General features: G+C 38.6%; 1 protein-coding gene across 2 annotated transcripts in view; it reads left to right on the top strand.

Annotated features, from left to right (window-relative positions):
- Positions 1-12,110, top strand: part of RNGTT (RNA guanylyltransferase and 5'-phosphatase) — a 232,203-nt gene that overhangs the window by 208,274 nt on the left and 11,819 nt on the right. For both annotated transcript variants that reach the window (XM_066612600.1, XM_066612605.1), the window contains exon 14: positions 2,008-2,074. In XM_066612600.1, coding sequence (XP_066468697.1) covers positions 2,008-2,074 — 67 coding nt within the window. The remainder of the gene's footprint in view (positions 1-2,007; positions 2,075-12,110) is intronic.

Below are 12,110 nucleotides of genomic sequence, written 5' to 3'. Positions count from 1 at the left end.
GATATGGTCATCAGAGTGAGTTGGATACTAAATTGTGTGTGTGTGTAGGAAAACAATTTCAAAATATATTTCTAAACTATTCAAATGCTATAAATATTTTAAGAACAGAGTGCAATGCTATCATCCTTTGTTGAAAGATTTCCGCAGTTTTCAAAACAAATGCTTTTGCCTTCATCTTCCAAATGCTGTTTTTCATAATCACTTTTATTATCTTGTTTATACACTGAAGAACAGGCACAGGAATTGAAATTTGCCAAACTGCAATTATATAAAAATATTGTGGGGGAACCTTGAATAATTTCCATATCTTACCTCTCTTTAAAGACAAAAACACTTTCACAAATGAATGAAATGGAGGGAGAGAATAGAGATCTTGCAGACAGGAAAAATTCTAACAGCAATGGCTGTTAGTCTATGTAATAGTCTCCCAAAGGAAATGAGATAGGACTCTTTATTTGAATAATTTATAAATAGGACAAAATATTCAGCACAATATAGGGAAACAGTCATTTGTAGGTACGGCATGCTATTCATTAAGAGGTCCTTTTCATTTTTATTACAGTTTGATGCAATTTTCAGAGCTTTAGCTGTGACCTAAAGATTAGCCAACATATATCTATAGGTAATAATTCAAATCACTGCAAATGGCAACCTTTTAATATCAAATAAGGAGCCTTTGAAAACATCTGATATTTTCTTCCTAATCATAATACATGCTGAATAGCTTCTTGTTAACAATCTGTGACTCCTCCGGGATGCATCTAAGTTAAGTAACAGCCAACACCTGTCCTATGTTGTAATAAATGTAGTGATGGCTGTTGCCTTTAAGCTTTGCCCAGAAGGCAACTTTCAGTGATAATGCTGGTTTTTAGTAAACATTACACAGAACTGAAGGAAAGTCCACTGCAACTGAATAGAAATCCTTGCCTCTCCCCGTGGTAATTTTATATTGTGCTTTGCATTGCTGAAAATGACCATACCTGTTGCTCAGTGGAAATGTGCCTTTAAAGGAAAATACTGTATTGGCTTCTGAACTATTGAATCTCAATTTCACTTGACATGTTGATTATTAGAAGTTTGTCTGCATTGATATTCCAGTTGTTATATTATCTGAATTTGTGAATACAGGTGTGTGCCACTTAACGATTCTCTGATCTCTGTTGTTATGCGATTGGGCCATTAAGTGAACATTCAGTCCAATCTATTGCCCTTGTTGTGTAAACAGACACTCTCTGCCAGACACTAGCTGCCTGCACAGGCTACTGGAGATAGATTGCCTCTTCTTTGCATAAAGGGCCTCTCTGTTGTGTGAACAGACACTCTGCTGCAGGCTATGAGAGATGAGATTGCCTCATTAAAAGCATCTTTATTGTGCTTTGACCGCCATCATATATGCGCTCCATTGTTAAGCGAACGGTTATTAAGCAGCACACGCCTGTACTGAAATTGCATGTAACTAATTTCTGGTCCTGTAGTAGGTTTTTGATTTTTTAAAGCACCTTCTTAAAGCATCGTATGGGGGGGAAGAGAGAGAGAATTATTCAGACTCAACCTAATATTGTATACTTTATTTTGAGAATAAATTAACAAAATAAAGAAGGCATCCAGAGTTTAATACCTCACTTTAAATTTATTACTAAAATTGTGCTTCTGCAGTATACAGAGACAGAATTCTCCTGACTGAACAAAAAATATTGACGGGGCGATTTTTGCTTTGTTTATGTCATTTACTCACATGTTATGAGTGAGTGTGTTTTTCCCCCAAATCAGGGCATTTCTTGTTGTGAAAGATGTATGAACAGTTAGTTCAAAGGATAAGTTCTCTTTTAACATTGTGCAATATATTGATTTTCTGTACTTTCAATATTAACTCTATCATATTCTTTAAAATAGGCTTTATTGGCTTCTATGCATTTAGCCATTTCCACTATTTGTAGAAAGGCATGTACTGTTTTGAAAGATGGTTGCAGTGCATAAAAACTTCTTAAAAGGTGTTTTCTCTTTTAGGCTTCTCCCACAGAATGTTGGCCTCCTTTACGTTGGAAGTTTAGATAGACCTTTTGCCCAAATTAAGGTAAGAGCAGTGAATTTTGTGTGTCTTGGCGAAATTGTTTTGCTAGCGTTATTTTACTTTATCTTGCCACCTAAACCTTTGCAATGGAGCAGGAAATAAATAACAGCACTTGCCATTCCTTTTTATAAAGCATACTTACTACTTCATTTTGATTTTCTAAACTTCCAGTATTCTTCAACACAATTTTTGTTTAAAATAAAGGTAGCACTTACTGAACTAGTTCAGCAATTCCGAATCAAAATGGCCTGCAGCTGGAGAAATTTAAGAAGAGCCTGTGTTGATAGAAACTTAAATCTTGCTAATGCTTTCCAGTAGAATTTGAATGGCCTGTAGTTTAATAAGAGTTCTGCTTAACACATTTTCTTTTGTAGAAGTGTAGCATAGAGGGTTGCTTCTTGTGTAATTTAAAAATTACCCAATAAATTTTGTTTTTATAATAAACAAAGAAGTTCTAGCATTCAAGAATGACAACATTCCAGATGGATCTTTTCACAGTCTGGTAATCATTCTGACCGTTGACAAACAGCTCTTTCTCTCACAAGGCAGCGGAGTCAGTTTTCTTGTCTCTCACCCAAGAGCAATTCAGCTCAGCTTGTCAGCTTCTCAAGGTCTCGCTGCTCACGGAAGCTTCCAGTGACCTTGAACTGGCAATGTTCAGATGTCATCTTCAAGCTTAATGGCAACTCTACCCTCTAGACCAGACCTCCTACCCATGTTAAATTAAGAGATGTAATATTTTATATGATGTTACGATTTAGATATTTTTTCAGTGATCCAAGAGATGAATATTTGCGAACAATCCTGAGCTTTATTGCCTTAGAATTTTGCAGTTCCTTCTGGACACTGACATCATGGGAGAAAGGGCAGTACTGGTTTCTGTGGAAGATCTTTCAATAAATAACCCATTCTCAAAATGCTCTCTGAAGTACTGTAAAATTAATAGGATAATTAAGGATACCCAGTTTTCAGGTTGTAGCTATTGTGGTATTTCAGGAGGATGAAAGTTTATTTCAAAGCAAGTGTTATCATTTTATACAAGCATCCTATATAGGTACATCCTGACACCTGGTTGAAGAAACTGTATGTATGTGTATTATTAGTAGAATTTAAAATTAGGAACTGTATGTATTTTACTTACGGAATCCATTGTTAGCTAAATAGCTTTTCATATGTTCAGCATGCAAACTAAAGGAAAGCACACTCGCATTATATTGATTCATTTTTAATAAGAGTTGCAATTCCTGTGAGAGCAGTATCGTCTCTTTTCAAATAAAGTTACAGACCAATCCAATTGGGCTCTATCACTGCCAGAAGTAGCATTCAGGCAGTGGTAGCTGCTTTACTGCTGTTGCAAACAGTGGTTTGACAGCTTGTGAAACTGCACGCTTCCAGAATGCCAACGGCAAGACTGGAGCAGCCGTGCATGCCGCAGCAGCGACTGGAGCACCTGCCAATGACGGTGAGTCACGAGGAAGGCAGAATGTGGGGAGGGTTGGAGATGTGTTGGAAGCAAGAGAAGTGGCACCCAATGTGGGTGACTTGCACTGGATGCTATCCTCTCCAGGAACAGCCGACACACCCCCTCTGCCTCCCAAGACCTGCGCCAGCTAGTCTTGACCTCCCGTTGGCAATCGGGAGGCTTATGGGGAGGTAAGGGAAAATATTTTCCCTTTCTCCTCTCAAGCTTCCAGATCTGCCTCCCCTACCATAGCATATAGCACAGGGCATTCTGGCAAGGCTGCATGCTGTGATGCTGCATCCATTACTAAGGATGCTTTTTTCTCTCAAGCCCTTTTCACCTTTCGAAAGAGAGAAAAGATACTTGTACTCCTCAATTTAGGGCCCTAATAATGTGCCATTGATTTGAAGTTCATTAAAGTGGGTTGTGTAGGAAAAGATTAGAATCTGCACACATCAAGGAAAATCACAGCAGCTTTTCCAGCTTAGTTGTTCTGTAAAATAACTTTTAATTCATTTAATTTGCAATCACTCCGTTAGCAATAAAATGAAAGCCTTTTCCCCTTAGAATGAACCTCAGAAATACTTTATTTCAATGTGCTGCAGGATATTTGACTGCTAGTTTTTTTCCAGCCTTTTGGCAACACTGGTTAAATTTTGTTTTTAATAAGATAATGGACCAGGATCCAAATAATTAGTTCAGGCATGCCCAACAACTCAGTAAAATTTTGTATTTTTTTCCTTTGAACAGCAGACTCTCTCTTCTCCCCTTATATGCCATATCACAAACTGCTATTTAAAGTGCCATGTGGTATAAAGAGGTACTGTTTGAGAAACATAAAATATAGAGCTCTCTTGGGTACATGGATCAAGTTACATGGTTCTGGATTCACTGTTTCTTTCAGATCAATCCAAATTTTCATTTACGTGAAAAGAAAAGTTTGTTTCTTTAATATAGCATTGGAAAAAACTGCTTTACAAGAGAAGTTGCATACATATTACATAACGTCTTTCTGTACCTTTTTGAACCTTTTTGTATTCTAGTTTCAAGAACATGTCAGAACAATGTAAAATGCCATGGCTTCATGAACAAGCCACAGGCAAAAATGGCAAAACATTTTAAAATATGTGATTGAAATGGTAATTTAACTCATAAAAATATAATTTGGGTTGTGGTTGAATGAAGAAGCTGCATTCCAACAGTATCATTTTAAAATAGCAAACCTACAACATTTGAGGATCTGTGTTCTAGCAACCTTTTAAATGACTAGCTAGTTAATAGAATACATATTTCTTAGTTGCCAGCATTGGCTATGTGAGATATACCATTAGTCTTTTGAGATCACATTTGTGCTTTTAGTGTAGTGCAACCCAAATGAGAGAATATAAAACAGACTGAAAATGTGCGATTAAGTGTGTGTGTGTGTGTGTGTGTGTGTGTGTGTGTGTGTGTGTAAAAGAATGTTCCTATACAGAGAATATTATGCCATGGGGAGAGTGGAACTGCTATCACACCAATCTGGGCTTTGTTAGGCGGAGAAGTCAGCCCATGCATACTATTACATATAATTATCATGAAATTATGGACTGGAAATTGAAGAGTCATGCTGTTGCATTTTAGGCAGCATATTTGTAATGAGCTGTAATAAAGTAAACATTTTGAATGGATATAAGAATAGGCCTTACTTGCAATCACAAATGTGTGTTCAATTGAAATGCTTTTGAAGCTCAATTTAACAAAGCAAACACATTTTCTGGAAATATTAGCATAATTGTTCCCAGAGATAAATTCTCATTTAAATTTTTCAGATCTTGAATAAAGCTAACTGTTTAGAAGCTAGGCAGAATGGAAAAGTACTCTTTCAAATGGTAGCATTTCCCTATGTTAGTAGGTAAACAGTAAGTCCCAAAATACTTATGTATAATTAGTTCTCACTTGGGGCTATGACTCAAGTGTCATTTGCTCCTATGTGTTCCTGACTCTTTATAGATCTATATTAATTATGCATCCTTCATGAAGGACATATCCCACATTATGCAGTGGCAAGCCCATAATTGCCATCAGGTATACCCTCTGTGGGCTACTGAAGCCAAATTTAATATGTGGTGGCCCCTAGTTTCAGAAGTGGGCTTGCTGTTCTTGTACCGTCCATGTACTTGGCACTTTACAAAGAATGAGAGGCCAGGTCCCTCCCCTGAGAGGTTCACGAGAGACAATAGAGTTGCAGGGTAAGCAGGGGAAGAATAAGTGGGCTGTATTTGAGGCAGGCTCCAGCAACATAATTCTCTTCTCACCTGAGGCAATCAATAGGAAAGGATGTTCTGAGTGAAAAATTTCTCTCACTGCCGCTGGATGGGAGTTGCATATTCAACTTTGGGAGGGAAAGGAGGAGGAGCTTCTCAGCAGGACTGAGCATTTTTGCTCCATTTGTATGGGTGCTTGCCATGGTGCCGGCATCTGTGTGCTTTGAGTGCCAGGACATAGCACAGTTCTCTCTCTCCTGCTTGGGGCAGCAAAGCAACAGGAAGCCTGCTTCCAGAGTGTATGAGCAGATTGAATGCTTAATATTCCTCCTCTCCCTCTGCTACTACCAGGCAATCCTAACCTCCCCTTACCCAGCACACTCTCATTCCAAATGAACACACCAGAAAAAACAAAGCAAGTGGGTAAAATGAAAAGTAGGCTCTGTGCAGCAAATTTTCCATTTCAAATTCTGCAACAATTCCCTCTTCCCAACTCCTTGTTTTCTTCAGAATGCTGATTAAGGAAAGGGGGAGGGACTCCAAAGAAGCTGCTTTGCAGGAAGGAGCTAGCACATAAAACTTGGCATTGACTTATTTTGTGAAAGAGTGTGCTCACTAGCCCCCCCCCCTTTTTTTTTTAGCCCTGGTGGTGATAAACAGATTCTTGTTGTATGGTATGGTGGCACAAATGAAATCCTGTACCTGAGTGGGTCCAAAAATGAAAGCCTTATAGCAAGAGCTTTGGAGTGGGAGAAGGCAGTATTTAATTGTGAAAAGCCGCTGGATGTGAGTTGAGAAAAAAAAATAAGAACTAAATTTTATAGTGACAGGGACCCAGACATGTGGAAGAGCATTGCACTTTGTTGTACAAGCCATTTTTCTTATGTGTGGAGAGGAGCAGGCTGTACTTGCTCATTGGACAGGAAATGGCACTCTGCATATGCTCAGAGGCACTTTTAGTATAGCCTCCCTTGAATGAATCAAAAATCACTAGATAAAGATGTTGGGGAATGGGCATTGGAGACATCTCGATGCAAGTTTGTTGGAGTATGTATGGGAGCATTGGGAAGTGTTTGGGGACAAATAGCTACTTTGCTAGTAAGCCAGGAAAATACTTGTGGACCCTAGAGCCTAAGATCTTTCTACTTGTGTAAAGGAGTTTGTACATCTGGAAATGATAACCAAAGTTCTTGCACACAGATCGTTAAAGAGAATCCCAAGAAAAGAGAAGTGATGACAGTGTTATGTGGGGCCCCAGGTTCACAGCCAAGGTCTGTAGAATCTTAGAGATATAAATAAAATTTATTATAAGTTTATATCTCTATAGTAGAATGGAAAGCAATCAAAATGTGCACTTAAAAAGTGCATGTAAGTTAATGAACCAGACTGATCTAAGCACATTTTAACATAAATTTGCATAAAGACTCGAGTAGATTACCCTGGAGCAGGATGCAGTTGGGAGCAATTGATTCAATTGGCTTAAAGCTGGCTCTGGGCTGAGAATGATGGAACTGGTGAAATGAAAGGAACAAACAGGAGTGGATATGAAAGTGGCAGGTGCCACTTTTCACCTGCCGCTTTCACGATATGAAAGTGGCAGGTGAAAGAAGGGCAACAGCATGGATAAAGAACTTGAAGGTAAGGAGTTTGTGCCACATCTGGGAGCAGGTAGGAAGCTAGTGTAGGACTTGTAACGGGATGAGATGCATTGCAATGAGAGAGGTGAAGAGTCTGAGCTGCAGAGTTCTGAATGGAAGTGAGAGAACCAAAAGAGACAAGCAAGGAGAAGGTGACTGAGTCAAGGTGAGAGATTACCCAGTGTGAACTAGAGCTTTTGCTGAGGAATTAGGAGATATTTTTGCAGTATTGTAAAGGGAGAAATCATGGTTTTGGCAAGAAATGTAGTACGGGGAATAGAGGGGAATTGACAATAAAGTCAAGGCTTTGTGCCTGTTCAACAGGTGTCAGTAGTTTAGAACAGGGGTCTCCAAACGTTTGGGCCAGAGGGCCGCATCAAATATCTAGCGTGGTGTGGAGGGCCGGAAAAATAAATTAAATAAATAAATAATTTATAAATTACATAATAAATTTATTAAATATAAATTATTAAATAAATAAATTAGAGATAGAACTTACATGAGTGAATAAATGAATCAAAGGGCTCATTCATTCAACCTCTCTGGCCCTCAGAACACCCTCCAGACACAATCAGAGCACAATTCTGGTTGTGTTCAGTTGAGTGGGCCAGAGCTTTCAGGGGACAAGAGGTTGGCCGCGGTCCGGAAAGAGACTTGCTGCGGTCCGCATCTGTCCCCTGGGTCGGGGTTTGGAGACCCCTGGTTTAGAAGAAGAAAGGAAAGATGAGAGATTTGATCCTTTGACATACTGAGTTGGAGACAATCACTATATAAGCAAAATGGGAGACTGCATGTTAGAAGTTGGAGTGAATTATGTGAGTGAAAGTGGCATTTTGACAGACTGAAAGAATTTAGTAGAACATTAAAGGTCTTCTGTTTTACTGAGTAACTGGCAAGTGATTTGTTACTAGCAATTGCCCTCTGAATTGCAGAGGACCAATCCTGCAGTGCTACATTGCCAGGAGCTCATTCTGTGAACTGAACAATGCTTTCAAGAGCTCAACTCTTTTATTCACGGAAGAAGTTTTGTACTCCAGTGCAAAAGGTTTGGATTCAGGCAAAGATTTTCTTATTAAATTTAGTATGTAATTTAGGCTGCAATCCTATCCACACTTACTGGAGAGTAAGCCCCATTGACTATAATGGGGCTTACTTATGAGTAGACATGCATAGGATTGGGCTCTTAGTCTATTGTTACCTCACATGATTTCACTGTGTACCTATTAATACAGCTAGTTGTAGACAGTACAGTGGTGCCTCTCAAGACGAAATTAATTCGTTCCGCAAGTCGTTTCGTATTGCGAAAATTTCGTCTTGCGAAGCGCGGTTTCCCATAGGAATGCATTGAAATTTAATTAATGCGTTCCTATGGGCAAAAAAAGTCAGAACAAAGTCAAATTTGGTTTACAAAGTGTTTATTAAGTGCTCTTTAAAGGCATACATACTGTACAGAGGATTTCAAAAATTTCAAGCACAAAACTTCAACTTTTTAATTTTAAAAATTCATCTTGTGAGTCACCAGAAAAAATCGCAAAAACACTTTTGTCATGCGAGTTTTTCGGTGTACGAGGCATTCGTCTTGCAAGGCACCACTGTAGTTGTAATTTTGGTCATTTAAGTAATACAGCATGAAACAAACCCCATATTTCTATTTGTCCCCCCCCCCTTTCTTATTCAAAATAGTTATGGTAAGTTGTCATCGTATAAACTGATCAGCCATTTCTATTGGGGAAAATGCATTTGGGTCATTGCATTGGCAGATGTTAGCATTTTTTGGAAAGATCTATCTTCTAGATTGTTATGAATGGCCAAGCAAATACATAGATAGTTAATACTACTTAATTGTCACAGGCAAGAAGTGCAACCACATAATTTTGTGCTATTCTCATTCTTTGAACGCTACAAGAATGTTCAATTATGACAAAGCCTTACAGAGATTGCTGGCTTTTGAAAGTCATTGGCTACAGTTAATCTCTCTCTTTCCTCCCTCCCCACCACCTCCCCCGGTTCTTCTCTTCCTCAAGCAGGTGGTTCACTAACAACCTTTTCCTGCTTCAACCGGAAAAAATGTATATAAATACCATTTTCCTTGGCAGCTACTGACAGTTAATATTCATTTCCAAATCATTACACAGCCAAGAGTTTCTTCCTGTGTTTAAGCATATTCACCGTGGATTAGAAAAGGATGTTGTATTTTCCTGAGGTGACTGTTATGTTTGCTGAGTCCATGGTTGTGAAACATCTGTTTTGAGAGATGCTTTTCTCACACATTGGGAAATGTGTAATGTGCTTACAAAAGATGATTACTGAAAATGGGAAGATACCCCCATCAGGGAGTAACACCATGCAGACAAGATGGAAAGGATGCAAAACCTGATTTGTAGTGGTTGCATGGCTGTGTAAATATCTACTTCTCATGATGTCTACTAAAAAACAGAAAGTTTTACCATTTCCACTCCAGAAATCAATCAACATTGTCAAAGAAATGTTGAGTAAAGTATTACTTTTGTTCAGGGCACTGAGGGCCTGATCCGATCCAACTTTCCAGCACTGATGTAGCTGTGCCAAGGGGGTGTGTGCTGCATCCTGCAGTGGGTGGGGGCAGTCAGGGAGGCCTCCTCAAGGTAAGGGAATATTTGTTCCCTTGCCTTGGGGCTGCTTTGCAACTACATCGGAGCTGGAAAATTGGGCCCTGAGTCTGATTTACTTACAATGTGAATTTCTGGTGAAAACAGATGAGTTTTAAAACTATATCCCAATAAATGATCTGGGAATTTATAACATTCCTCCTGGAATGTTGTCCCGCACGCATGCCCTGTTTCCGCAGCCATTAAAATCTGTAAATTACTTTTGTATTTTAATGGACCGTATGGGTGAAAGCTGGTGCTAGAAAACGTTGCCTATAGGTAAGGAGAAATACCTCTAAAATGTGCCATTTTTAGACAGTAGCGCAGCAAATCTTGTATCAAATGGTGATGAAACCAATCATGGCATGTGCCTTGTTCAGAAAAATGAAATATTCTTAACCACTGGAGTTACCATTGTTACTCAGAACTTTTGCAGTGGCTAATAAGATACCTAGGGTAAAGTGACCAAACCCAACAGGAAGTTAAAGTGGGCTCAAGCAATCTTAGAATCAGACTGCTATAATAGTAAAATGAGATTTTGAAAGGAATCTGCTTGTGGTTGGAAAGTATATGAACAGATTTTTTGAAATTTAACGATCAAGGATATCCAAAACATTAGCTCTTGGTGATAGGTGAACTTGCATAGCAGATGGAAGGCAGGAAACAGAAATGGTTAGGAAGCTGTGAGATAGCAAGTGCAGTGGATTGTGTCTTTGAAATTCTTGAGGTTTACCCATGTTAATACTGCAATTTAGCATCAAATTGATACGCGCAACACTGTTAGCCTGTTTCATTTCCAATTTAGTACAAGTGGGAATTGTTGGCACAATTCACATTGTATCATTTTAAAATGTTATACCCCCACTACAGTTTAGCAACATATAAAAATATGAAATTTCTCTGTACATGTTAACCACACACTTAACCTGATAGTTCTGTATGAACCCAGTTGCTCTATCCATATATTGTACCTTCCTTTGTTCATTCTCCCCAAAGATGATACATGTATCCAGCTGAACTTATTTTTCTCCTGGTTTAAAGAGTTTGAATTTTGATTGATTGTTACATGCTGTGCAAATTTGTGCAGCCATATGTCTCTGGATTGTAGGGAAATAGAAATGTTGAGGTAGTGAGTGATTTTAGAGATTGATATTGGGTGAGTTCACCAATTCAGATGAATAGTATAGATTAACATGTGGTAAATCATTCTGCATGATCAACGGTACCCGTTGTGTAATATTTGCTTGAGGAGGGGAAGAGGCAATGATCCATAATGCCATGCTGTGACGGTTGTTGCCAGCACTTCATTCATTACAGTCAAGACTGACAGTTTTTAAGCATTCAGGAGCAGGTGATACAATCCACAGTGCCTCCTGTAATCTGTTTAGTGATCCTTTGTGTGTGTGTGAGGGGGTGAGTGCTGTATCTAATTCCTTAAAGCAGTGGTAGTCAAACGTTTCCGGCCAGTGGCTCCCTTGACCCCTGTGGCTGTTGGCCATAACTCCCCATCATGTTCCTGAGGGCTGGAAGTGACATCATTAAACAGGAAGTGACCAGAAATATTAACTATATTAAATATAATATAATATTAACTATAATATTAACTATATTAATATTAATTATATTAATCATATCATTAATTAAATGCAGATCTTAAAAATATATCAATACACAGCAATATGCACACTTTATAAATGATCAGCTGCTGATCACTGTTGGAGACAGGATGCTGGAGTAGGTAGATTTTGTCTGGTCCAGGACTCATTTTTTTAAACATTGTAAGCATACCAATAGAACTGTTTTATCAAGTGAACTTTGTGAACAACCAGTCTGACCAACATTACACACACACACACACCCGTGGACCCCAATCCAACTAGTCATTTCTCCCATTCTCCTTGGATAGGATTGAACCCTTTATTAATTTAATAAAATTAAATTTTTCTAGCAGCTGGTGGGGAAAACAAAAATAGACCATGAAAATATATCAGAGCTGATAAGGATTTGGTTAGGAAGCTGATTTTTCTCCTGTACTAGGAGATGCACAGCTCAAGCCTATGCATGTCTACT

The sequence above is a fragment of the Tiliqua scincoides genome, chromosome 1 (genome assembly GCF_035046505.1).
Source record: "Tiliqua scincoides isolate rTilSci1 chromosome 1, rTilSci1.hap2, whole genome shotgun sequence".
NCBI lineage: Eukaryota > Metazoa > Chordata > Lepidosauria > Squamata > Scincidae > Tiliqua > Tiliqua scincoides.
Note: the sequence above shows the minus strand (reverse complement) of the source record. Positions and strands in the feature narration are given on the sequence as shown.